The sequence below is a fragment of the Protopterus annectens genome, chromosome 17.part0 (genome assembly GCF_019279795.1).
Source record: "Protopterus annectens isolate FY-2018-M chromosome 17.part0, PAN1.0, whole genome shotgun sequence".
In the NCBI taxonomy this organism is placed as follows: Eukaryota; Metazoa; Chordata; order Ceratodontiformes; family Protopteridae; genus Protopterus; species Protopterus annectens.
The window spans coordinates 733,639,318-733,667,196 of record NC_056751.1 but is presented as its reverse complement, the minus strand read 5'-3'; the positions used below and the strand labels follow the sequence as shown (position 1 = coordinate 733,667,196).

Below are 27,879 nucleotides of genomic sequence, written 5' to 3'. Positions count from 1 at the left end.
TTGTTTAAAACTGTTATCAAAAGAAATCTCAAGCAACAAAGAATCTTAACGTACCCCAACACAATCTTATTTATATAGTCAATTTTAAAATCAATTTCCTTCAACAGAATACAGTCAACGGTGGAATTTACATATCCAACTAGTAACATTTATTCCCCAAAACAACCACTCCTCATTACTGAGTTACTGCCTGCAACAGAGTCCCAGTATTCCTGTTTCTACATATGCTCAAACACTACCAGTTGTGTGTATGTATCTTGCTGTCAGTACAGAGTCCCATATTTCTGTTTCTACCTACGGTCAAACACTAGCAGTAGCATGTATGTATCTTGCTGTCAGGAAGTCAAGCAGCTGCCAATGTACAAAATCGCAACGATATGTCAAGAGATGAACGCACCAACACTTCCACGGAACAATATTTTGCTAAAAGTTACAGTAACTAAAGGTTATAAAAATCAGCCAGTTCACAGCAGAGAACACAAAAGCAGTTTTACTGAGGAAAAATATTAATTATAATCAATGAACATTTCAAATCAAACAGCCAATGGAAGCAAAAAGCACACGTCTTTCTCCATTACGTCAAGTAAAAGTTTGACTTGCCACACCACAGACACCACAGTGCATCAGATGTACTTGAGTTACAACCCAGTGCACTCACAGTGTAGCCCTTTCTCCAAACATACATAAACAGATAGCTGCAGTCAGCTACACCTGTGACAAGGTTACACTGTGGCTCAAAACATTTTCATAGCATCAACCGATGACCCTCCACAAATTCCTCTTCTTCCCCTCTGGCTGCATGTGGCAAAACTGAAAATTATTGCAATGGTGTGTGATCTACATTTGTTTTTCTCTTTTTTTTTTTTCTCAAAGTGTTTTTAATTTTAATATATATATATATGTATATATATATATAATATTTATATATAGATTTTTTTTTCTTAAACATTATCTGGAAAAAAGGTCCATGTCCTTTCAGAGTCACTTCTCTTATTTTTAGTAAAAAACTAGAAATCTTCAACAAAAGTTCTCCAGTCTCAAAACAGTGGATTCTCTCTTTCTCTCTTCTGCACATCCAGAAACTCATCATTGGAGCAGGCAGGACTGACAGCCAGGAACTGTAAATTAAATGCATATCTAGCCATCAAGTTGACAGCCTTTCTACATGTTCTACAAATATTTCTCTTGTGGTCTGGAGATGATGCCTGGGAAGCAGATCTTTTTGGCATTCTGTAACATTTTGGAACTTATAATGTGTAAAATTATCTTCCCATTTCCAAGAGTCGCACTCAGTAGCAAAGGCTCCCAAAAGTGGAAGCATAACAACATGCACAGCATTGCCGATACTCCTAAGTTTGTGATATCCCTTTTAAATGTTTGCAGCTCATTTTTTATCTCTAACTTGTTCATGAAGGCATACACTGTACACGGTCAGGCCCCTCATCATCATCATCTAGGGTATCAGATGACATGGACGAATCATCAGAGTCTGCATCTCCCCCAGCAGCAGGATCATGACGATGCTATTAACCAAACACAAAAGAAATGTTAAGAATAAGTTTTCTCAATTTATTAACAAAACACAAAAATGTTAATACACTTTCTCAATTTAGATTAAGCAAATATGATTAAATAATGGAAAGTATATTTGTAATGATACTTCAAATCACTTAGTATAAGACTTCTACAAACAAAAGACAAAGTGACTGGTAAGTTTCCGCCACCAAAACTAGCAATTCTAGAGACACAAAAGTCATAGGACAACTGTCATTTTGGTATGAAGTGGTGAAGAGAAAAATTATAGATAAAATCTATGTCCATGTTAATGCAGCACTTGGGTTCATAACTTCAGGAAAAAAAAAATACAGGGCACATACGATCAAGTAGCTTGCTACTAAATGTAGATATCTATCCTACAATACTGAACAGGATGAGGGAATACTGGATCATCCAAATGGCTGCATAAAGAGTAAAATCTAAAGTTAACTCATTCACTTCTACAGCACCTGTTTTGTACACTTCTGCTTAACATCCACAGCTCCTTATGACATCCTGACACTTTAGGGAGATTGTTAAGTCACTTAGTTAAGCAAACCAGTCGGAAGAAAGGACAAAACTATAAACAGCAAAAGGATCCCAAGAATGTTAATTTCTAAAAAAGTCTAGTTGTGTAAGTAAAATTTATCATGACGGCAGAAATTCGAATGATCACTGCAGTAGTAACCTAAGCTATATGGGTTATATCCTGCCTAGGATACAATGGCCAGCCAGCTTCCAAAGCTTCAGCGTACCTTACACCTACCCAAACCATTAGTCTGCTTGAGCTGAGCTGACTGGAAAGCAGGATTGGACACCAAGCCCTTCAGAGCTTTCATCCCAACACAGAGGGAGACTACAGCCCTGAGAACAATACTGGGAAAATGATAACAAATGTCCACACCCTGGTATAAAAACATACAAAAACAAGGGGGTGGAGGGAGGAGTGGCTACTGCAGCAGTGACCATTTAAAAATCAACTGATGTTAAGTTTACTTACATAACCATACTATGTTCTTCATATGGATCAGTGCTGCAGTAGCCTAAGCTATAAGGGTAGATAACATAGCTTATACTGAGTGACACAGAAAAGTGAGAGTCTGGGAAGACCTGGACAGTGGTCATAGGAAAGCTTGTCCGTGAGCTAGAAGAGTCATCTAGCTTATAGCACTTTGTAAAAGTATGCAAACAGGACTGAGTTGCTGCTTACTTCTACAATTCAACCCTTTCCAAAAAGCCACAGATGAAGCAAGGCCCTGGTAAAATAAGTCTTGTCCTTGACCGAAATAATGTTGCTGTTAGTCATGAGTATGAGATAACCACATGGAAACAGTCTGAAATGACACAGGTTGTCCTTTTTTCCTTACCTTTACAAGAAAAGAACAGAACAGGGATCCTGCAAGATTTTGCTCTCTCAAGACAGTAGTAAAGTTGTCTACAGACATCCACAGTATGAAATATCTCATCTATCTCACATTTGGTCCTGGAAGGAAGAAAGGGAGATGGCTAGCTTGGCTAAAGGCAAACTCGGATACCACTACAGGCAAAAACAGTTTGTAAGGAAATCTTATCTATGTGGAAAATAAGATAAAGCTGTCGCACCATAACAGCTTGCAACTCAGACACTCGTCTTGCAGAAGGTCAGAGCAATTAGTAACACACTTTTCCATTTCAAGAACCTCAACACAGCTTGATCTGCTGGTTCATATGGAGCAATAGCTAGTACTGACACCAAATTAAGATCTCTAAGATTCATTATCTGGATTCCAGGAGGCTTCATATGCAATACTCCTTTAAGTTTATCAGTTCATAAGATGTTAGGGACTTAGGGCCAAGAACATAGTCTAACACAAACTCCACAAACGAAGGATAACATACATCAGAACCTATCCAATTATCACTTTTTTTTAAATGTTTCTGAATTATGAACTGTGAGCGGTACAGGATCCTATAAAAATTGGCAAAATCTGAGGGAGCGTCTTTTCTTTGTTTTACTAAACCTCAGAAAATTTCAACATATTGCGCCAAAGTGTTAACACAAAAAACAGTATCAAGATTTAATAATAATCCAAGTTTTTCATTCTTTAAAGCTTTAAAACCAAGAACCAATCTGCCTCAGTAATACCTACAATGTTGTTGTTGTTTGTCTTTCGGGTTTTTCCCGGTAAGGGGTCGCCACAGCGGAACTCCGGTCCGCTAATGATTGGCAGTAGATTTTTTTACGAAACGCCGAGGTGCCAGCTCGATGCCCAACCTTCAATGAATATAATTTAGCAAGTCTCTAATCAGTTACCAAACAAGAAGTCTAGATATTCTCTTAGTAAAACTTCTTTGATCAGATTCTACTCTATTTAGATTCTTAGGTGTATAAACACAATATACTCCAATATTGGTCTAATACAGATTCTGTAAAGATTAATCAAAATTTAATGATATTAGAAACATTTTAAGAGCACCTGTACAAGACTTTTTTTAATAATGTAATCCAGATGTGCGGTGAAGTAAAATGTGTTTGAAATATATATACCCCAGTTCTTATAACATACAGCTTCCAATACCAATCCCTGTAAGAAGACACTCATTAAGTAGACTTTGCAAAATACATGATTTTACATTTGTCATTATTAAAATGAATACCTACTTGAGATGCCAAAAAAGGACACATTTTTTTAAAAATCCATTTAAAAAAAATCCTTTTCACTAGTGACAATAAAGCCTAACTTAAAATTGTCTACATATTTATTTATCCAAGACAGTTTAGGTGAGGGAACAGATGAAAGCAGTATGTCAACTAACAAAGGTCGCAGCACAGAACCCTGGGGTACACATCTAACAACTTTACTTAATTTGAAAGCACAGCCTGTGATTCTTTACTTAATTTGGAAGCACGACCTTTGGTTCTTTACTTAATTTGGAAGCACAGCCTTTGCTTCTTTACTTAATTTGGAAGCACGGTGTTTGGTTCTTTACTTAGTTTGGAAGCACGGCCTTTCGTTCTTTACTGAATTTGGAAGCACGGCCTTTGGTTCTTTACTTAATTTGGAAGCATGGCCTTTGGTTATTTACTTAATTTGGAAGCACGGCCTTTGGTTCTTTACTTAATTTGGAAGCACGGCCTTTGGTTCTTTACTGAATTTGGAAGCACGGCCTTTGGTTCTTTACTGAATTTGGAAGCACGGCCTTTGGTTCTTTACTGAATTTGGAAGCACAGCCTTTGGTTCTTTACTGAATTTGGAAGCACATCCTTTGGTTCTTTACTTAATTTGGAAGCACGGCCTTTGGTTCTTTACTTAATTTGGAAGCACGGCCTTTGGTTCTTTACTTTGGAAACACGGCCTTTGATTCTTATTTTGGAAGCATGGCCTTTGATTCTTTACATATTTTGGAAGCAAGGCCTTTGCTTCTTTACTTAATTTGGAAGCACGGCCTTTGGTTCTTTACTTAATTTGGAAGCACACCCTTTGATTAGTACTCTCTGCTGCCCATCTTACAGCCAGTTCTTATCCAATTCATTATGTAAGGACTGTAACTCAGATCAACTAATATCATACAGACAGTCATATGACAAATGCAGTCTAAGCCAAATCCAAGAAAATAGTAGCACATGAAAGCCCCAAATCCACTGTCATGGTTACCTGATCATAAAATTCAGTTAGTTTGTGATAACTAATCTACCCTTAATAAAACCATGCTGATATAAGTCAATTATATCAAGTCTATTCGTCTCATTAAGTATGAGCTCTGCTAAATGCCTTTCAAAACATTTGCACAAAAGTGAACTACCAGGTCTATACTTTGAAACTTTGGTGGCTTTACCCTTTTAAATACAGGAGTAATATTAGACATTTTTGGTATTTTACACATTGTATCAGTTAAACGTCCATTGAAAATAAATAAAATATATGTTAATGTAGACGTGAGCTTATTAATTAATACTGAAGGCATATCATGTGGGCCCATAGATGAGCTAGTTTAACATTTTTTTCAGAGATTTATTAATATCAGTGACTAAAGAAAAAGTATTATGTGGCAATGTTAACATTACAATTGGTTAAATTTAAACTTGAGTATCGTTACCAACATGTTTATTAGAAACCTCAGCTATAATAATGTGAGTTTTAGACGCATTATATACCAACAGTGACATAGGGTCTTTGATTTTCCTAAATGAACATAATGGTAATGTGCTTTGACATTCTTCATTAAATATAATTTTTTCATTTTTCAGTTTTAATTAAATGCTGCAAGTTCTAAGTAACATTGCTCAATTTAAACACTTTTTATTGATGGAGAACATTTATAAAGACTTAAGTATGTTTTTTCTTGTTATTTCATTTTATTATTCTCCAACTCTACCAATTAGGTAACGAATTTCTTTTAACAGAATGTTTAACAGTGTCTTCAGCTGCTTTTACACCAGCAATAAAAATGTCTTTTATCTAACTAGCTACAGTCAACTTCTTCTGTAAGACTTAAATTTGCCAAGTCTCCAAAATATGATCTTTAATTACCTCGTAATCAAGCAGACCAAAGTTGTACTTCATGTCATCAACATATCTTGACCACTACTTCAAAGAACAAATGTGTTGGAACTGTGATCAAACTTACCCAATAATGCCCCAGTTGTAACATCTGAAATTAAATCTAGATTATTTATATCAACCAAATCTAAAATTCAGTTTTCTCTGGTGTTCTCCTGTACCAACTAATTATAACCATGTAATATTAATAATTCTAAAAACTGTTTAACATTAAAAGGTCTGTTCAAAATTCTTTCCAGTCAATAGATGGATAACTAAAGTCACCCTATAGTACTTTTATGAACTAGTCAACGGTTCAGTACACTCAAATATTCTCTGCGGGTGTCAAACCTTCACTCCTGGAGTACAATAATTAACCAAAAAACCTGATGGCCTCTGAGTTCAGTATTATATCCACAATCATTTCCATAATCTCAATTAAAACCTTACTAGATGAAATAGAATTATGAACCAATAGTAAAACACTATCACCTCTGCTGTTAAAACTGAATTCCCCCAAAAGCAGTATACCACCATTAACAGGAGAATCAGATTGAAAAATAACCAGCTCAAACACTGGATCTCCTAATAGCCCATCCTTATGTTTTGCACCCCTTGCAAAGCATCTTTATATGACACTGCAATGAAACAGGGGAATCCAGGGGCAGACATATGGACCTTGCCTGAGGGGAAAAGACACGCCACAGGATAGTAACTCAGACTAATAATGCAGAACCAGAGAAACACTGGCCTGGAGAGGGTGGTGCTTCTTTTCTTGGCACCAACTAGACAAACATATATTAGTAGACAGAAAAGGTTTTCTAACACCAAGATTGACAGCCTCATTTAATACCTGCTGCATGTCCTCAAGAAAGGTGCGTAAAAAGTATAGCGATTCTATCATCCAAGCAGTTGATTAAATTTATTACGGCCGTAATGCAACTATCACCCCTAGTCTTGTGGAAGTAGTTCCAATCTGTGAGGGAGCTGGCAGCAATTGCCCCTGGCCATTTCAAAGAATGGAGAACCACTGCTGCCTAGGTGCGAAGGTAATCACCACTATTATTATTGTTGAGTCCTTCTGAATCTTCAAAATGACCCTGAAAACTACTGGAAAGGGAGAAAAAATATACAGGAAAATTCCTATCCAAGGAAAAGAAAAAGCACGTTTCCCACCCTTCAGGGCTGAGGACTTGAAGCAGTGTTTTACCAACTCACAGTTGACAATGGAGGCAAAAGTCTACGAGGTGTTCCCATAGCTGAAAGAGATCTTCGCTTTGAAGGTGAGTTTCTTGGCATCCATTTTAAATGTGTACCAAACTGGTCATGAATGAAGATCTCATCATAATCCTTTGTTTTTATATTGTACATCTCAACAAATTTGGGAAGTCAGGCAAGGGTAGTGATACTACGGGTCAGTGAGGTGAGGAGCAGCACAATGTACTCTCTGCAGATAATATCCTTCAACAAACTTGTCTTTTTTGATCTTTGACCATGATGGCAGGTAAAAGACCAGTTGGCCCTCAAAGTGCCTCTGTAGTGCAGCGGTCAGGGAAGCTTTCAGGTGTACTGCTGACTGTGCTGGGATGATCATGGCCCCATTGGAGTGGTGGTTACTCTGTCCTCTAGATTGGCAAGCTTGATAAATTAGCTTGCTTGGGACTGGCCTTTTACAGCACTATTCTGTTACTTGTGCTATGGATCCTGATAGAGAAGTATCAGGAACTAGCTCCTCTGTGATTGGTTATAGGAATGCTATGCAGAATTAATTTTTACTCCACAGCTATGGGTGCCATTACCAGGACTTTGACGTATAGGAAACTTGCCTGTAATTAGATTAGTGTCTCAAAGGAAGGAAAATGTGATTTGTCTTGTAGAGAACTATAGTTACTTTGTTCTGGGCTGTCCCAGGTCACCCTGGTAGCATTTTTCAAGATGTCTGTCAGTGACAGAACCAGGCAAGAGGACTGCAGGCAGACATGCTGCAGCCTCATTTGGGAAGATGTAATACAGTCAGTGAGACATCTTCCTTTTCCTTGCATCATACACAAATATTCACCAAATTTAGGTCCCTCTGGAAAAGATGCAGGGGGTTTCTCCCTTCTTTGACTAGACAATATAAATGGTATTATATAGTACAGTTTTGTACCTACCATAAATGTAGATGTTCGAAGATCCACATTGCTGCAGTCCTGACATATGGGTAGTCCGCTGTCCTCGGTCGGCCCGAATACCAAAGTATTAGGCTGACGTCGGTCATGGGCGCTCAGATCTGACATCAGAGCGTCAGGGTATTAAAGCGCATGACCGACGTCATATCCTCAGTCTTATCTTGCCCCAGATGTCAGAAGGCCCTAAAAAGAAAGGCCACAGCCAAAAATAGAATACTTCCCAAAAGGCATGTCCAAATAACAGCTACCACCCAAACCATACAACCATTCCAAACCACAGAGGGGAAGGAGGGAGGGTAAATTGGACTGCAGCAATGTGGATCTTCGAACATCTACATTTATGGTAGGTACAAAACTGTACTATGTTCTTCATCTCACATTGCTGCAGTCCTGACATATGGGTAGAATCCCAAAGCAGAGGTAAAGGGAGGCTGGCAAAATCATAAAGCATTGGGAGCTGCCAAAATGCCCTGTAAGATTGCAGTGGCAAATCCAGCCCTATATTTGGAATAAAGAGGAAGGTGGTAATGTTTAGAAAAAGTATGCACTGAACTCCAAGTAGCTGCTTCCAAAATATCTTTAGTAGCTACTCCCCTTAAAAAAGCTGCAGAAGTGGCAGTAGCCCTAGTGGAGTGAGGTCTGATTCCAGCTGGAATCTCCTTACCATGATGAGAATAACAAAAAGCAATACAAAAGCCAATCCATTTAGAAATAGTTTGTTTTGAAACAGGTTTCCCCTGAGAACCCAAAGCAAAAGAAACAAACAACTGCTGAGACTGTCTGAACCCCTTAGTCCTGCTTAAATAATAACGCAACTGCCTATGAATATCCAAAGTGTGCAAAATTTTCTCCCCTTTATTTTGGGGATCTGCATAAAAAGTAGGCAAATTAATTGATTGGTTCAAGGCCACATTTGAAACCACTTTAGGCATAAAAGTAGGATTAGTACGCAGAGATACCCTATCCTTATGAAAAATTAGGAAGGGTTCAACTGCCATAAGAGCCTGTAATTCAGAAACCCTTCTAGCAGACGTAATGGCCAACAAAAAAGCAGTCTTCCTCGTACTAGGCCTTCTGGCCTCCAAAATAACATTCAAAACTTGTTGTGAAAGCTGCGACCCTCCAGGTTCTAGAACAGAATATGCCAGGCTGTTAGATGCAGGGACTGAATCCTGGCATTGAGGAAATGATTGCCCTCCTGTGACAAAAGGTGCGGAATCGAAGGCAAAGGCCATGGAGGCTCCAGTACCAAACTCCTCAGCAGAGGGTACCAGTGCTGTCGAGGCCAATCTGGAGCTATTAGAATCATGGAGGGCTTGTCTTGTCTGACCTTCAAGAGTACCTTGGGAAGGAGAGGCAGAGGCGGAAAGGCATAGACGTGAAGATTGCTCCAACTGAATGATAGAGCATCCACTTTCCAAGCTGTGGGATGAAACATTTTTGTGCAAAACTTTGGCAACTGGAAATTTAGTGGAGAAGCGAACAGATCTATGTCTGGAGTTCCCCATATCACTGTCAATTTTGAAATACATGAGGATCCAATTTCCACTGTGGGGATCCACTATCTGTCTGCTCAAAACATCTGCTAAGGAGTTCTGTGCTCCTGGTAGAAACCTTGCCTGAAGATTGAGGTGTAAACTGAGAGCAGTCTCCCACAAAATCATTGCTTGCCTGCAAAGAGGGTACGAATGGGTTCCCCCTTGCTTGTTGATGTACCACATGACAGTTGTGTTGTCTGTTTGAATCAACACTTGCCCTGGGTGAAGTAAATCCTTGAAAGCCATCAATGCAAATTGGACTGCTAACATCTCCTTCAAGTTGATATGTAAATGTTGAAGTCTGGCAGGCCACGTGTCTTGAACCCATTTTCCATTGAGGTGTGCTCCCAAAGCCATGTCCGAGGCATCTGTCGTTAAAATCTGACTCGCCTCTGGTCGGGTCACAGAGAGTTCCTTGTTTAGGTGACATTCCTGAGCCCACCACAAAAATTCCTTTTGAATGCAAGGTATTATTTGAATGACAGTGTCCAGATCTTGGCAGTGTTGTGTCCATACATTTTTGAGATACCATTGTAGCTTCCTCATATGCAGTTTGGCATTGGGAAGCACCAGAATACAAGATGCCATGAACCCCAAGGCTTGAAGGACTGTCCTTGCAGTCAGCCTGGACCGTAGAGACAATTGATGGAAGTAAAGAGTAAGGTTCTTTTGCTTGTCCGGGGTCAAAAAAGCCATCTGGGAAGCTGTATTCAGTCTCACACCCAGAAAGCACATTTCCTGAGAGGGTACTAGACTGGACTTTGTTTCGTTCACAGAATACCCTAGGCACCTTAACACTGCCATCACATACTGTAGATGATGAAGAAGTTCGTACTTGTCTTGAGCAAGAATCAGGTAATCATCCAAATAAGGATAAATTTGTATTCCTCTTAACCGTAAGAAGGCTATCACTGGAGCCAGAACCTTTGTGAACACCCTGGGCGCAGTAGATAAGCCAAAGGGCAATGCAGAGAACTGATAATGTAAAGTCCCAGCCCGAAAACGCAGGTACCTCCTGCAACTGGGCCTGATAGGAACATGAAGATAAGCCTCTTTGAGATCCAGAGTTACCATCCAGTGATCTTTGCCCAACAGAGGTAGAAGTTGTTGCAACGTCAACATTTTGAATTTTGGAATGTCCAGGTATGTGTTGAGGATAGATAAATCCAAAATCGGCCTCCAAGTGTTTCCTTTCTTTGGTACTAGAAACAGGCGAGAATAAAATCCTAGGCCCACTTCTGACAGAGGGACCTGCTGTATAGCCCCATTTGAAGAAGTAAAGAAATCTGCTTGTGAGCCTCTACCCTTTGCTGAGGAGGAACGTCTGGCATGCCTTTGAAAGGAGGCAATGTATGGAAATAAAACTTGTAGCCTCGGTCTATAATGTCCAACACCCATTTGTCCTGGGTGACTAAAAGCCAGTTTTGCTTGAAGAGTGCCAACTTTCCTCCCAAAGGAGCTGCCAGACAGGAAGAATCTGGCAGCTGAAAATGCAGGTCATTGGGCCTGTTTACGAAAGGAGTGGCCCCTGCCCTCACCTGTAGATTGTGCAGGTGAACTCCATGTTCTAGGCCTGAAAGTATTCTGAGCTCTGCCCCTACCACGTCTAGATCTACCCCTAGACTGTGAATCAGAAGAAGGATAAGCCCATCCCTTAGTAGGCCAATTCCTGCTAAACTTAGGAGGCTGCACCTGCAAAAAATCTTTAACAGTCTGCATAGACTTAGCCTTGTCTTCCATTTTCTTCAAGACAGACTCCACAGGAGAACCAAACAAAACTTCAGACTGTAAAGGAGCATCCAAAATTCTAGTTTTAACATGCTCTGACAAATTCTGATCCTTAAGCCAGGCGTGCCTGCGAATAACTGAACCAGTGGCAGCCACCCTGGAAGAAGCCTGTAAAGCATCGAAACCACACTGCAAAGAATGCTTACCCACCTGTTCAGAGGCATGTACCAAATCCTGTAATTCTTTACACTCTACGCCCTCTGCCAAAGCATCCACTTTAGATTTTAGTTGAGTAAGGAGAAAATTCTGATACTTCAACATATGAAACTGGCAATTCAAAGCCCTCATTGCTAAAGTGGAAGAGGTATACACTTTCTTACCCCATCTATCCAAAGCTCTAGCATCTTTATCCATAGGAACTGGATTCTTTACAACAGAAGCCCTGACACCCTTAGGTCCCTGGCTAATAGTTTCTGGGTCAGCCCTTGGACTCTTATACAGATATTTATGAGCCTCAGGTACCCTGTAATACCTGTCTGGCTTAACTGGCGCAGGAGGCAGAGAGTCAGGATTAAGGGAAGCCTCGGAGAAAACGTCTTGAACAACATCCAAAACAGGAGGTATAGCCAAGGGCCTATGTTGTGGTAAAAACAAAAATTCCCTAAGCCTCTTTCGGAAATCTGAGAAATCCTGACCTTCCCATTTAAAATGCTCCCTCATAGAATGCAGGGTTTCTGAAAAAGAAAAATCCTCTGGAGGAGAAGCAGAAGGAGTGGAATCCTCTGCATCTGAATCAGAATAAGGAGGAAAATCCTGAATGTCTTCAGCCGAAGACTCTGAGTAATCTGAAGCCTGCTCCAAACTTTCCACCTCTGGCTCCACCCTAGGTCTCTTATCAGGAGGGGGCATAGAACCTCTGATTAAAGAAATTAAATCTTCTGCCATTTTAAGCATGTGTTTTTTAGGCACAGAACCTGCAGAACTAGGACTGACACCCGTGGAAGGCAAACCAGGCCTGCCTTTGGAAGGAGCCTTAGAGACAGAAGGAGAAGGCCTAACCACCTTAGGCAAGGAAGGGAGAACAGCAACCTGAGAGGCCCCCTCAGCCTGACCTGACTCCTGAGAGGCCACATCTTGCAAAATTAAAGCCTCCCCCTGAGACTCAACTGAAACCTCGGCTGGATCCACAGATTCCACCGTAGTTTCTAAAGAACCGGCGTCCGGAACGGACGACTCATCCTGCCTGAACTTTAAAGATTTGTCTTTGCGCTTCTTAGCGGTAGCGGGCGTCGGAGGATCCAACGGCATATTATAATTACACCGCCATCAAGACAAGCCTAGCGCAATCTAACCTCGTTTAATGGTGCGCTTATTAAACCTAGCACAAAAGCGACACCCGACTACGTCGTGCTCAGGTCCCAAACAAGGAATACAAAGAGAGTGGTAATCCCTATGCGGTATCTGTTTCCCACAAGAAATACAATTATTCACTTTTTCTGACATCCGGAATTAACTGAGGCAAGAAAAACAAAATATTCCCCAACGGGTACTTAGCCCAACTTGGTTTCGGTCTGAAACTCAGAATACGAAAATTTCAGAACGCCGAACGGCACTTGCAAACGCTGCTTCTGCATCGGACCATGCGGCAAAAAAGACTGAGGATATGACGTCGGTCATGCGCTTTAATACCCTGACGCTCTGATGTCAGATCTGAGCGCCCATGACCGACGTCAGCCTAATACTTTGGTATTCGGGCCGACCGAGGACAGCGGACTACCCATATGTCAGGACTGCAGCAATGTGAGATGAAGAACATGTGACATTTCCTGTAAACTTATCAGGCCACAATGAAGATACTGCTGACTAGCGGTGGAGGACACCTCCCCCTCCTTGGTGGGGTGCTTCTGATAAACAGCTTAAAGCAGGCTATATAAGTGGATGCACTAGGAGGAGAGACAAATATGGCTAAAGTTCTCATAATACGCCTGTAATGTCAACTGTATAACAGGTGGCACCAGCATCCGAAAAACTGTCTGAATGTGTATTTGTTACATGAATGCTTGGATCATGATTTTTACCTGTGAAACAAATACTAAGCGACATACTGGTCACACTATAAAAGTTGCTTTTCAAATCACTAGTAAACATTTTTCAAATGGTTATGTAATCAAATTTTACTTTCTTCAAACCTTCTTGTGCTAACTACTGTAAATAAGCAAACGTACTTCTAGGTAAACCGCTCATGTGAAAGTGATATTCTAGGATACTGTCATTTCCCATCAATGAGCCTGGGTACTGGCTAAAAAAAAGGTTTGCTGACCAGTCCACTGACATGTTTTACAAAATGTGACAAATGTATTTATATTACCTATCACTGGAATGCTGACAAAGGATGCATGACATCAGACTTGACATCTGTACTGTACAGTGTGCTAGGAACACAGATACACAGTAGCTGATGAGGATGGGCACTGACATCAAATCAAATAGTCTCAGGAAAGGTGTCGCTGACATAGCCAATCCAGTTTCAGATCAGTACAGGGAAAAGTACAGTTTTGTACCTACCATAAATGTAGATGTTCGAGTGTTCACCCTGCTGCAGTCATCACACTTGGGTTATCCTGTCGTCAGGCGGTCCCGCAGTCGGACAGATTTCCAAAGTCTTGGTCCGACGTCGGTTGCTGTCGCCTCATCCCTGACGTCAGTGCGCCAGGGGTACATATATTGCAACAGACGCCATTCTCTTCAGTTTTTCTTGCCCCAGATGTCAGGTGCCCCCAAAAAAGGTGATCCAAATTAGTACCAAAAGGTGTGAACACTGTACAAACACAAAATCCCTTCAGCTATAAGCAAATACATCAGTAAGGCATTGCAGAGATTTAGCCAGTAGATCAGAGGGGTTGGAGGGAGGGTAACCTGGACTGCAGCAGGGTGAACACTCGAACATCTACATTTATGGTAGGTACAAAACTGTACTATGTTCATCGTGTTACCCTGCTGCAGTCATCACACTTAGGTTGAGTCCCAAAGCTAAGGTAGGGTGGAGGCATCATAGAGGGTTAGTGGAGGCAATGAGGCCCTGCAGAACTGCAGTAGCGAAGCCTGCCCTGGACTTTTAGAATAAAGAGGTAAGTGATAGTGTTTGGTGAAGGTGTGTACAGAACTCCAAGTTGCAGCTTCTAAAATTTCCTTGGTAGGAACCCCCCTGAGAAAGGCTGTAGAGGTAGCTGTTGCCCTGGTAGAGTGGGATCTAATGGTAGGAGGAACTGGTTTCCCATGATGGGTATAACAGAATCGTATGCAATGGCCTATCCATTTAGAAATGGTTTGGCTTAGATATGGCCCTCCCTTGAGAAGCTGTAGCATAGGAAACAAAGAGCTGGTCAGTTTTTCTGAAAGCCTTAGTTTTATGCAAGTAGTAACGAAACTGCCTGTGAATGTCCAAGGAATGCAGGAGTCTCTCACCTTTGTTCTGTGGATTGGGGAAGAAAGTGGGTAGGTGGATGGTTTGATTTAAAGCTACACTGGAAACCACCTTAGGCATGAAGGAAGGATTAGTTCGTAGAGAAACTCTGTCTTGATGAAAAATGAGGAAAGGTTCCACTGCCATAAGTGCCTGTAATTCTGAGACTCTCCTAGCAGAAGTTATTGCCAAGAGCAGGGCAGTCTTCCAAGATAGGAACTGAAGGTCTGCAGAAAAAGCTGGTTCAAAGGGAGGTAGCGTTAGTTTTTCCAGAACAAAGTTGAGGTCCCATGTTGGTGCAGGAGCTCTTCTAGGTGGTCTAATGTTTTTTGCCCCTCTGAGGAACTGCCTTAGAAGAGGATTTGAAAATAAAGGTGGATTTGTGTCGTAGTGAGCTGAAATAGCTGAAGCATGGATTTTAATTGAGGAGAAGGAAAGTCCTTTATGCAACATCTCAGCTAAATACTGCAGAATGTGAGGCATATGAGGCTGAGTTGTGTCTTGGCCTTTAGTTTGGTTCCAAGCAGAAAACCTTTTCCATTTGTCCGAGTATGCCTTCCTGGTGCTTGGCCTCCTGGCTTCTAGAATAACATCCAGTACTGCTTGTGAAAGAGGGGCTGGTTGGATGCTTAATTGATTTGCTATGCAGCCAGGTTTAAGGTTTTGATCTGGCTGTGTAGAATCTGCTTGTCTTGCTGCGTGAGCAAATGAGGTATTTGAGGCAATATCCATGGTGGGCTGTGAGCCATATTCTTCAATAGCGGGTACCAGTGCTGGCGTGGCCAGTCTGGGGCTATGAGAATCAGTCGAGGTTTCTCCTTTCTGACCTTCAAAAGAACCTTTGTGAGAAGAGGTAATGGAGGAAAGGTATATGCTGTCAGGTTTTTCCAAATGAAGGAGAGAGCGTCCACTTTCCAAGCTTGATGGCGGAATGTCCTTGTACAAAATTTTTTCAGTTGGTAGTTTTGAGGACTGGCAAACAGGTCTATATTTGGTAGGCCCCATCTTTGAGTTATCATTGTAAATATTTGTGGGTCCAATTTCCATTCGTGGGGATCTTTGATGTTTCTGCTTAGGTCTGCCAATGTGTTTTTCTGTCCTGGCAGGAACTGAGCTTGTAACTGGACTTGGTAGGCCAGAGCTGTGTTCCATAAGATTATTGCTTGCCTGCAAAGAGGGTAGGAATGTGTGCCCCCTTGTTTGATTATGTACCACATTACTGTGGCGTTGTCCGTCTTTATTGCAGGTTGTCCTGGCTGTAGTAGATCCTTGAAGGCTGTCAGAGCTTTCTGTACAGCTAGCATCTCTTTTTGGTTTATGTGCAGTTTTCTTTGTTCTGCAGTCCATAGGCCTTGAATGCATTGCCCTGCCATGTGTGCCCCCCAGGCGTAGTCTGAAGCATCTGTTGTGATAGTTTGCCTGGGTGGGGGCAAGGTGAAAGGCTGACCCTTGTTGAGGTGACATGCCTGTGCCCACCACAGAAATTCCTGTAGAAGGCAGGGAATGAGAGATATCACTGTGTCCAAGCTGTGGCTGTGTTGAGACCATACGCTTTTTAAGTACCACTGTAATTTCCTCATATGCAGTTTTGCAAATGGTATTATCAGAATGCAAGATGCCATGAAGCCCAAAGCCTGCAGAATTTTTCTTGCAGTTAATTGGGTCTTTGTTGCCACTGTCTTGAAATATTGAGTCAGTTGTAATTGCTTGTCTGGTGTAAGATAAGCCTTCTGGGCCGTTGTGTCCAAGCTGGCACCCAGGAATGTCATTTTTTGTGAGGGTACTAGTTCTGACTTCTTTTCGTTTATTGTGTACCCCAGACAATTTAGTAGATGCTTCACAAAAGCCAGATGTTGTAAGAGGATGTCTTTTCTTTCTGCTTGGATGAGGCAGTCGTCCAGGTATGGATATATTTGAATTCCTCTTTGTCTGCAGTATGCAATTACTGGTGCCAGGCATTTTGTGAAAACTCTGGGCGCAGTAGATAAGCCAAAGGGCAGTGCAGAGAATTGATAATGGGTTGAACCTGCAATGAAACGGAGGTATCTTCTGCAACTTTGTCTGATAGGAACATGCAGGTATGCCTCCTTGAGGTCCAACGTTACCAGCCATGCTTCCTTGCCCAACATGGGAAGTAGCTGCTGTAGTGTTAGCATCTTGAATTTGGGAACTTGTAAGTAAGTGTTTAGAATTGAAAGGTCCAGAATTGGTCTCCAAGCATTCTCTTTTCTGGGTACTAGAGTCCTTGGCCTTGCTCTTGAGTTGGTACCCTTTGAATGGCTCTCATGGCCATGAGAGCTGTAATTTGTTTTTGAGCCTCTGCCCTTTGATTTTGTGGCAGGTTTGGCATTCCTCTTTTTATTGGCAAGGTGTGAAAGTGGAATCGGTATCCTCATAAAATTATGTCTAGGACCCATTTGTCCTTTGTGACCATGTGCCAGTTGTCTGCAAATAGTGCTAGTTTTCCCCCCAAGGGGGCTGACAAAAGAGCTTTGTTTGGCCAGCTGAGGTGCAAGTCATTGAGTTTGCCTTCTGGTGGGTTGAGACCTGTCTTCTCCTCCCTTCTGGGTTGGAGTGCCTCATTAGCAAGGCTTATACTGAGCTTGTGGTTGTCCTCTGCCCCTTGGGTGCCTGTATTTACCCCTCTGAGGTCTGTCAGTGGCTGGAAAGGACCAATTTTTTGTTGGCCAGTTTCTGCTGAAGCGAGGGGTTTGTACTTGTAGGAAATCTTTGACTGTCTGCATTGATTTCGCCTTATCTTCCATTTTCTTTAAAACTTCTTCTGCTTTAACACCAAAAAGAACATCCTGCTGTAAGGGAGCATCTAGTAGTTTTGCTTTAACATGATCAGGCAGACTTTGTTCCTTTAACCAGGCATGCCTACGTATAACTGGATCCAGTGACAGCTGCTTTGCAGGAGGCCTCTAAAGAATCAAACCCACATTGTAAGGTATGTTTGCCCACCTGCTCGGTGGCGTGCAACAAATCCTGTACTTCTTTCATTTCAGATTGTTGAGGTAAGGTGGTTATCTTTTGTTTTATCTGAGAGATCAGAAATTGCTGATACTTAAGCATATGAAATTGACAATTTAGTGCTCTCATAGTTAAAGTGGCTGAGGTGCAAACCTTTTTCCCCCATCTGTCTAGTGCTCTTGAATCCCTTTCAGAAGGTACTGGATTTTTAGCAATGGAAGTCTTAACCCCCTTGGGACCCTGGGAGATAGTCTCTGGGTCAGCTACTGGGCTTTTGTAAAGGAATTTGTGGGAATCAGGTACTCTGTAGAGAGTCAGGGTTGAAACTGGATTCTAAATAGACATCATCCACAATGTCCAAAACAGGAGGGATGACTAGAGGTCTGTGTTGGGGGAGTAAAAGAAACTCTCTGAGCCTTTTCTTGGAATCAGAGTAATCCTGACCTTCCCAGTGAAAATGTTCCCTCATAGTGTGTAAAGTTTCCCCAAATGAGTAATCTTCTGGAGGGGAAGCTGAGGGAATAGAGTCCTCAGCATCAGAATCTTCATAAGGAGAGAAGGAATAGTCTTGGTCCTCAGAGGAATCCGAAGAAATAGACAGTTGTTCAGAGGAAGCAGAATCTTCCTCTTGTCTAGGTCTTTTGTCAGGAGGAGGCTGAGAACCCCTGATAAGAGAAATCAAATCTTCAGCCATTTTGAGCATCTGTTTCTTAGGCATAGGGCCTTGAACAGGAGACTGAAGTGAAGCCTTTTTCGATTTAGGAGTCTTCGACTTGGAAAACGTTTTGACTGTAAGAGTTGTCGGTCTGAAAACGCCTTCAGAAACCGATGGCGTTTCAGAAGCACTGACGTCCTTGGAAGGTAAATCGTTGGAAGGGCCTGAAGTAAAAGGCTGCGTCGGCCTAGTACATTCCGTCAAAATATCTGTAGCGGTCTCGGGTTCCAGAACTGCAGTAGTCAGAGGCTGCGTCGGAGCCTCACTGATAACCGGAGAACTGGAGACCGGATCAACCGAGGCCTTGGAATCGGGCTTAGGCCTGGGCTGTCGGTCCTTGTCCCTGCGCTTTTTGTGCACGCCGGTAGTCGGTAGCACCGACGGCATGTTATAGTTAAATTTTCTACCAAAAAAGTGTTGTGCGAAATCAAATCGTCTTTTAATAGTACGTTTATTAAATCTAGCACAAAAACGACAAGAAGTGACATCGTGATCAGGGCCTAGGCAAGGTATGCAATAAGAATGAAAATCCTTATGAGGTATTTGCTTCCCACAAGAAATGCAATTGTTAACTTTTTCTGACATCGGTCTGAGGCAAGAAAAGTTTCCCCAACGGGGTACTTAGCTTTATAGAAGACTTCTGTCTGAAATTCGAATTTGAAAATCTCAGGAGTCGGCCGACTGCCACTTGCGAACTGCTTCTGCTTCGGGCACCGTGCGGCAAGAAAGAATGAAGAAAATGGCGTCGGTTGCAATATATGTACCCCTGGCGCACTGACGTCGGGGATGAGGCGACAGCAACAGACGTCGGACCAAGACTTTGGAAATCCGGCCGACTGCGGGACCGCCTGATGACAGGATAACCCAAGTGTGATGACTGCAGCAGGGTAACACGATGAACATCATAAGCACTGGCAATATGGATATCAGCTTAGAGGATGGAAAGTACTGGAGATGGAGACAGTGGTGACCCTGGGTTTGGAGAGAGGACATAATCTGGCCTTCCTCTAAGACTGGGCTCTCAGCACCACTGTGCAAAGGAGGGCCCTTGTTCTGGGCACAGGCCCCTGCCCACCAGAGAAACTCTGCCCTTATACAGGGGATCAGAGCTAGAGAGGTCTGACACCAAAAGTTCTTTAGGTACCACTGAAGTTTTCGCATGTGAAGCCTGGCGAGAGGAATTAGAAGGATGCAAGATGCCATGTACCCTAAGGCTTGCAGGGGATAGGAAGGCCATTTGGGATGCTATGTCCAGCAGTGCCCCCAAGAAAATGATCTTCCTTGATTTCTTCTCGTCGATGGTGTACCCTAAGGAGGTTAGGAGGGTCTTGAAAAAGAGGAGGTCCTTGAGCTTTTCTTGCAATCTGCCTGAATGAGGCAGTTATCCAGACAAGGGTAAATTTGTATATTTTTCTGTCTGCAAAAGGTTATGGCTGGGGCTAAGCATTTGGTGAATACCCTGGGAGCAGTAGATAAGACAAAGGGTAGCTCAGAGAACTGAAAGTGTTGTGAGCCTGCTTTGAAGTGAAGGAATTTCTGGCAGGATTCCCTTATGGGGATGTGGAGGAAGGCATCTTTTAGATCTAGGGTAACTAACCAAGCATTTTTTGTCAGCATTCGCAGCAGCTGCTGCAAAGTCAGCATTTTGAATTTGGGGACCACCAGGAAGGTGTTCAGAATGGATAAATCCAGGATGGGGCGCCAGTTACCCTCTTTTAATAGAACAAGCAATAGTCTGGAATAAAAGCCTTTGCCTGTTTGATCGGAGGGGACAGGTTCTACTGCCCCTTGGGATATTAAGAGTTTGGACTTGTTTCAATGCCTCTGCCCACTGATTTGGAGGCAAGTCTGGGTACCCTCTTGTAATTGTAAGTTCGTTGTAAGAGAATTTGTATCCCTGGAAAATGATCTTTAAGACCCATTGGTCCTTTGTTACAGAAAGCCAATTTTCATTGCAGAAGGAGAGCCTTTCTCAGAGTTTTTGGTGAGTGAAAAGAGGGCATGGGGGGAGAGGTAGTCATTGAGATTTTTTGCCATAGAGGGATGGCTTAGAATTCCCTGCCTTTGGAGGGGAAGTGGTCCACTGTTTGGTTCTCTGTTGTCCCTGGGATAGGAGTCTGGGTGGTCTGTCCCTGCGGGGCTTACCTTCCCCCTGTCTGCTAGGTGCAGGAAAGGACCAGTGTTTTGAGGGAAAATTCCTGCTGAAACTAGGAGGTTGTATCTGAAAGAAATCTTTCACTGTTTGCATAGATTTTGCTTTGTCTTCCATCTTTTTAAGCACCTCATCTGCTTTTACTCCAAACAAGTGGTCCTTATCCAAGGGTGCATCAAGTAATTTATATTTGACATGATCAGGGAGAGGTTGTTCCCTCAACCATGCATGTCTTCTAATGACAGATCCTGACACTGCTGCCCTGCTTGAGGCTTCTAGGGCATCATATAGTACAGTTGTGTACCTACCATAAATGAAGATGTTCAAGTGCATTCACTGTTGCAGTCATTACACTTGGGTTATCCTGCTGGCAGGCTACCCACAGTCAGCCTGAATTCCAAAGTCTAGGTCCGGCGTCGGTTGCTGTCACCTCATCCCGGACGTCAGTGTGCCAGGGGTATAAAAGATGCAGCCAACGCCATTTTCTTCAGTTTTTCTTGCCCCAGATGTTAGGTGCCCCCAAATTGGAAGGCTAAAAATTATGCCAATAAGTATGCATGCATAACAATAAACATTTCCTTCATCTACAAGCAAATACACCACATAAGTTGTATAGGATAGAGAAGTACAGATAAGTCCCAGCAAAGAAAAGGGGGATGGTGGGAGGGTAACCTGGACTGCAACAGTGAATACACTCGAACATCTACATTTATGGTAGGTACACAACTGTACTAGGTTCATCTTGTTGCAGTCATTACACTTGGGCTGAATCCCAAAGCTGAGGTTGGGTGGCTGAGTCTAAATAGGATTAGGAGAGGCTATAAGGCCCTGCAGAACTGCAATTGCGAAGCCTGCTCTGGATTTAGAGTAGAGAGGTAAGTGGTAGTGCTTGGTAAAAGTGTGCACTGAACTCCAAGTTGCAGCCTCTAAAATGTCTTTGGTTGGTACTCCTCTGAGGAAGGCTGCTGAAGTGGCTGCTGCTCTGGTTGAATGTGGCCTAATGCCTTTAGGCACTGATTTGCCGTGTTGTGAATAGTAGAAATGAATGCAGTGGCCTATCCATTTTGAAATAGTCTGCTTTGAGATAGCCTTTCCTTGTGATCCTGCAGCAATATGCCACTAAAAGTTGCTCAGTCTTTCTGAAAAGCTTTAGTTCTGTCCAAGCAGAAGCACAGCTGTCTGTGTATGTCCAAAGTATGCAGGAGTCTCTCACCCTTATTCTGTGGGTTTGGATAAAAGGTAGGCAAATGAATTGTTTGGTTAAGGGCCACACTGGACACTATCTTAGGCATAAAAGTAGGGTTCGTCCTCAGAGAAACCCTGTCTGGACGAAAAATGATAAAAGGTTCCACAGCCATGAGTGCCTGCAACTCTGAGACTCGTCTTGCAGAGGTTATTGCTAGCTGTGTTGGCTGGCTCAAAAGGTGGCAGTGTTAGTTTTTCCAAGACATAATTGAGGTCCCATGCAGGTATTGGTGCTCTCCTTGGGGGTCTTATGTTTTTGGCCCCTCTGAGGTACTGTCTTAGCAACGGATGTGAAAAAATAAGTGGTTCCGTATTGTAATGAGCTGAAATGGCAGAGGCATGGGTTTTAATTGATGAAAAAGATAGGCTTTTGTCCAGCATCTCAGTTAGGTATTGTAAAATCTGAGGAATATTTCGTACCATCGTGTCGATTCCTTGTGCCTGGTTCCAGGCACAGAATCTCTTCCATTTTTCTGTATAAGATTTTCTGGTACTGGGCCTCCTGGCCTCCAAAATAACATCCATCACTGCTTTAGAGAGAGTTGCGTTATGAATGGCTACATTATCCGCCATGCTGCCAGATTTAGGGTCCTGAGTCGGCTGTGCCAAATCTGATTGTTTCGTTGAGTCAGTAAGTGAGGAATCAGAGGTAATGTCCAGGCTGGGCCTTGAGACAAGCTCTTTAGGGTTGGATACCAGTGCTGGCGGGGCCAGTCTGGGGCAATCAGGATCATTTTTGGCTTCTCTTGTCTGACCTTTAGGAGTACCTTGGGGAGGAGAGGCAGAGGAGGAAAGGCATATACTGTTAGGGTTTTCCAGCTGAATGATAGAGCATCCACTTTCCATGATTGCTTGTGATAAGTCCTTGTGCAGAATTTCTGTAGCTGGCAGTTGTGAGGGGAGGCAAATAGATCTATGTCCGGGCATCCCCATTTCTTTGTTATCATGCTGAAGACTTGTGGATCCAGTTGCCACTCGTGGGGATCCGTAAGGTTTCTGCTTAGTTCGTCTGCCAAAGTATTTTTCTTTCCTGGCAAGAATTGTGCTTGCAAGTGTACTTGATAAGTCAATGCTGTGTCCCACAAAGTCATGGCTTGTCTGCAGAGGGGGTAGGAATGTGTGCCTCCCTGCTTGTTTATGTGCCACATGACTGTAGTGTTGTCCGTCTTTATCAGTAGTTGTCCTGGAAGAAGTAGATCCTTGAAAGCTGTCAGGGCATTCTAAACAGCCAGCATCTCTTTTTGATTGCTATGAAGATGCATTTGGCTTGTGGACCATGTGCCCTGAATACATTTTCCTGCCATGTGGGCCCCCCAGGCGTAGTCTGATGCATCTGTTGTTATTGACTGCCTAGCTGTGGGTAGGGTGAATGGCTGTCCCTTGTTTTGGTGACAGGCCTGTGCCCACCATCGAAATTCCTGTTGCAGGCAAGGAATGAGGGTTATTAATGTTTCCAGGCTGTGGCAATGTTGAGTCCAAACACTTTTTAGATACCACTGTAGTTTCCTCATATGCAGTCTGGCATATGGAATTAGCAGAATTCAGGATGCCATGAAGCCCAAAGCCAGCAGAATTTTTCTTGCAGATAACTGGGTCTTTGTTGCCAATATTTTGAAGTAAGAAGTCAGTTGCCTTTGTTTGTCTGGCGTGAGATAAGCCATCTGGGCAGTTGTATTTAAGCTTGCACCCAGGAATATTATCTCTTGAGAGGGTACTAGTTTTGATTTCTTTTCGTTTACTGTGTACCCTAGGCAAATTAGCAATCCTTTTACAAACGCCAGGTGTTTCAGTAAAATGTCCTTGTTCTCTGCTTGAATAAGGCAGTCGTCCAAGTAGGGATATATTTGAATTCCTCTGTCTGCAGAAAGCAATTACTGGTGCCAGTCATTTTGTGAAGACCCTGTGCGCGGTAGATAAGCCAAAGGGCAGCACAGAGAATTGGTAGTGCATTGAGCCAGCTATGAATCTGAGGTATCTTCTGCAAGATTGTCTGATTGGAACATGCAGGTATGCCTCTTTTAGGTCCAAAGTTACAAGCCAAGCCTTGTTACCCAGCATGGGCAGAAGCTGCTGCAGAGTTAACATTTTGAATTTTGGAACTTCCAGAAAAGTGTTTAGAATAGACAGGTCCAGTATTGGTCTCCAGGCTTTGTCCTTTCTGGGCACCAAGAATAGTCGTGAGTAAAAACCTTGTCCCTGCTCCTGATGTGGTACTCGCTGAATGGCCCCCATGTCCATGAGGGATGAAACCTGCTTTTGTGCCTCTGCCCATTGATTGTGTGGCAGGTCTGGCATGCCTCTTGCTTTTGGCAGGGTGTGAAAGTGGAACCTCTAGCCCTGAGACATGATATTCAAGACCCATTTGTCCCGGGTAATCATGTGCCAGTTTTGTTGAAAAAGTGCTAGTTTTCCCCCTAAGGGAGCTTCCAAAAGGAAAGTGCTTGGTACTGGTAGAGGAAAGTCATTGTGACTGTTTTCTATAAGGTTGAGATTTGTCTTCTCCGCTTTTGGAGGTAGAAGCACCCCATTGTTTAGGCCTGTATGAGCCTTGGGGCTGGCCTCTGCCTCTAGGTTGTCTGTATCTGCCTCTTTGTGGCCTGATACTGGAAGGGACCAATTTTATGAAGGCCAGTTCCTGCTAAATCTGGGTGGCTGTACCTGTAAGAAATCTTTAACTGTTTGCATAGATTTTGCTTTATCCTCCATTTTCTTCAGCACCTCTTCTGCCTTAACACCAAACAAAGTATCATGTTGTAAAGGTGCATCTAATAATTTTGCTTGAACATGATCAGGCAGATTATGTTCCTTTAACCAAGCATACCTTCTAATCACAGAACCCGTTACAGCGGCCCTACAAGAGGCCTCCAAAGAATCAAAATCACATTGCAAAGTATGCTTTCCCACTTGTTCAGCTGCATGCAATAAATACTGCATTTCCTTGTTGTCTGGACATTCAGAATTAGGCAACATTTTCTGTTTTAATAGAGACATTAAAGTATTGCTGATATTTAAGCATATGAAATTGACAATTTAAGGCCCTTACGGCCAAAGTAGCAGAAGTGTAAACTTTTTTTCCTCCATCTGTCCAGTGCCCGTGAATCTCTATCAGAGGGGACAGGGTTTTTTGCAGTGGAAGCCTTGACACCCTTAGGACCCTGAGATATGGTTTCTGGGTCAGCTGCAGGGTTTTTATATAAAAATTTATGGGAATCTGGAACCCTGTAGTATCTGTCAGGCTTAACTGGTGCAGGGGGTATGGAGTCTGGAGATAGGCCGGACTCTGAAAAAAACATCATCCACAATGTCCACAACAGGGGGAATAGCAAGGGGCCTTGTGCTGGGGAAGTAAAAAAATCTCTGAGCCTTTTCTTAGATTCTGAGTAATCCTGGCTCTCCCAATGAAAGTGCTCCCTCATGGTACGCAGGGTTTCCCCAAATGAGTAATCTTCAGGAGGAGAAGCTGAAGGAATAGATTCTTCAGCATCTGAATCCTCACAGGGAGGAAGAGAGTATTCTACATCAGAGGAGGAATCGGAGGAAATGGAAACCTGATCTGAAGATTCATATTCAGTCTCTTGCCTAGGCCTCTTATCAGGAGGGGGATGGGAACCCCTGATCAAAGTAATAAGGTCTTCGGCCATTTTGAGCATTTGTTTTGTAGGCATGGAAGTTTGTCCTGGAGAATGCTGTACTTGTTTCTTTGTCTTTAGAGCTGCTTTATTCTTTGGCTTTGAAGCTGAAGATGGCTTTACATATAAATGTGTTGGTCTGAAAACACCCTCAGAAGCCGATGCCTGCACAATGGCTCCGGACCCATCTGAGGGAATAGTTTCTGAGGATCCAATACCTTGAGTTTCCCATAGGCCCAGTCGGCTCCACGTGGGAGTCGGAAGCGGCCTGTGGCTCTGAGGTAGTGGGTGTCAGGGGCTGCGAAAGCGCCTCACTGAGAACCGGCGAACCGACAACTAGCTTAGCGGAAGCCTCATCGTCGGTTTTGGACCTCGGATGCCTGTCCTTGCCTTTATCCTTGCGTTTTTTAGAAACTCCAGTCGTCGGTTGTTCCGACGGCATAGTATAATTAAATCTTCGGCCGAAGTAATGAAAGGCAAAATCATATCAACGCTTAATAGTGCGTTGGTTAAGTTTAGCACAAAACCGACAAGCAACGTCGTGGTCTGGGCCTAGGCAAGGAATACAGTACAAATGAAAATCCTTATGAGGTATTTGCTTCCCAAAAGAAATACAATTATTAACTTTTTCTGACATCGGTCTGGAGCAAGAAAAAAGTTTCCCCAACGGGGTACTCAGCTTTAATGAAGACTTCGGATCGGAAATTCGATTCTGAAAATCTCAGGAGTCGGCGGCAAGAAAGACTGAAGAAAATGGCATTGGCTGCATCTTTTATACCCCTGGCGCACTGACATCAGGGAAGAGACGACAGCAACCGACACCGGACCTAGACTTTGGAATTCAGGCCGACTGCGGGTAGCCTGCCAGCTGGATAACCCAAGTGTAAGTGTGACAAGCAACGTCGTGGTCTGGGCCTAGGCAAGGAATACAGTACAAATGAAAATCCTTATGAGGTATTTGCTTCCCACAAGAAATACAATTATTAATTTTTTCTGACATCGGTCTGGAGCAAGAAAAAAGTTTCCCCAACGGGGTACTCAGCTTTAATGAAGACTTCGGATCGGAAATTCGATTCTGAAAATCTCAGGAGTCGGCCGACCGGCACTTGCGAACTGCTTTTGCTTCGGGCACCACGCGGCAAGAAAGTCTGAAGAAAATGGCATTGGCTGCATCTTTTATACCCCTGGCGCACTGACGTCAGGGAAGAGACGACAGCAACCGACACCGGACCTAGACTTTGGAATTCAGGCCGACTGCGGGTAGCCTGCCAGCTGGATAACCCAAGTGTAATGACTGCAACAGTGAAACACGATGAACATCCGCAGTGCACCGAGTGTTTAGCCACTTGACAAGTAGAGTGCAGTAACTCTGTTAACTCTTTCGAACTGGCACAGTCAGGAAAGGTTAAAATATTTTGTTTTAATAGTTTCAAAGTGTGTTGTTGATATTTTAACATGTGGAACTGACAGCTGAGTGCTCTGACAGCCAAGGTTGCAGAGGTGTATACTTTTTTACCCCATCTGTCCAGGGCTCTGGAGTCCTTGTCAAAAGTAGAAGGATTCTTTGCAGAACTAGCCTTAGCTCCTTTTGGTCCTTGTGTAATGACCTCCAGGTCTGCAGCAGGATTTCTGTCCAGGTATTTGTGAGAATCCGGTACTCTGTAATACCGGTCAGGTTTTCCGGGAGCAAGTGGGAGGGCATCAGGAGTTGAGCTGGATTCATGGAAGATATCAACCACTTCTAAGATTGGAGGGATGGCCAAGGGTCTTGTGCTGGGGGAGGTCTAGAAACTCTCTTTGCCTTTTCTTAGACTGAGGGAAGTCCTGGGATTCCCAGTGGAAATGTTCCCTGAGGGTGTGAAGGGTTTCCCCAAAGGTAAGAGCTTCTGATGGGGAGGCAGAAGGATTGGATTCCTCTGCACCTGAATCCTCATAAGCAGTAAGAGGTTGTTCCTCTTCAAAATGTGAATAATCAGACTCCTCAGAATCCTATTCTGTCAGTATTTCAGGGGAAGGGTCTCTTTTCCTTTTAGAAGGTGTGGCCTGACATAAGATCCTCTGCCATTTTAAGCATTTGAGCTTGGGGTGGTTGAGCAGGAGTAAAATGGCAGCAAGAGGTAGTTTTCCTAGGAGTGGCCTTGCCTCTAAACCTAAGAGTATCCATCAGTCTGATTGAAAAGGTAGTCGGAGAAGACGTTGTTTTTTGTCT

General features: G+C 43.0%; 1 protein-coding gene across 1 annotated transcript in view; it reads right to left on the bottom strand.

Annotated features, from left to right (window-relative positions):
• Nucleotides 1-474: 474 nt before the first annotated feature.
• The window catches only part of DCAF8 (DDB1 and CUL4 associated factor 8), a 1,751,511-nt gene continuing 1,724,106 nt past the window's right edge, over nucleotides 475-27,879 (bottom strand). Inside the window, exon 14 of the mRNA XM_044059248.1 lies at nucleotides 475-1,523. Within this exon, the coding sequence (XP_043915183.1) occupies nucleotides 1,407-1,523 (117 nt within the window). The 3' untranslated portion in view covers nucleotides 475-1,406. The remainder of the gene's footprint in view (nucleotides 1,524-27,879) is intronic.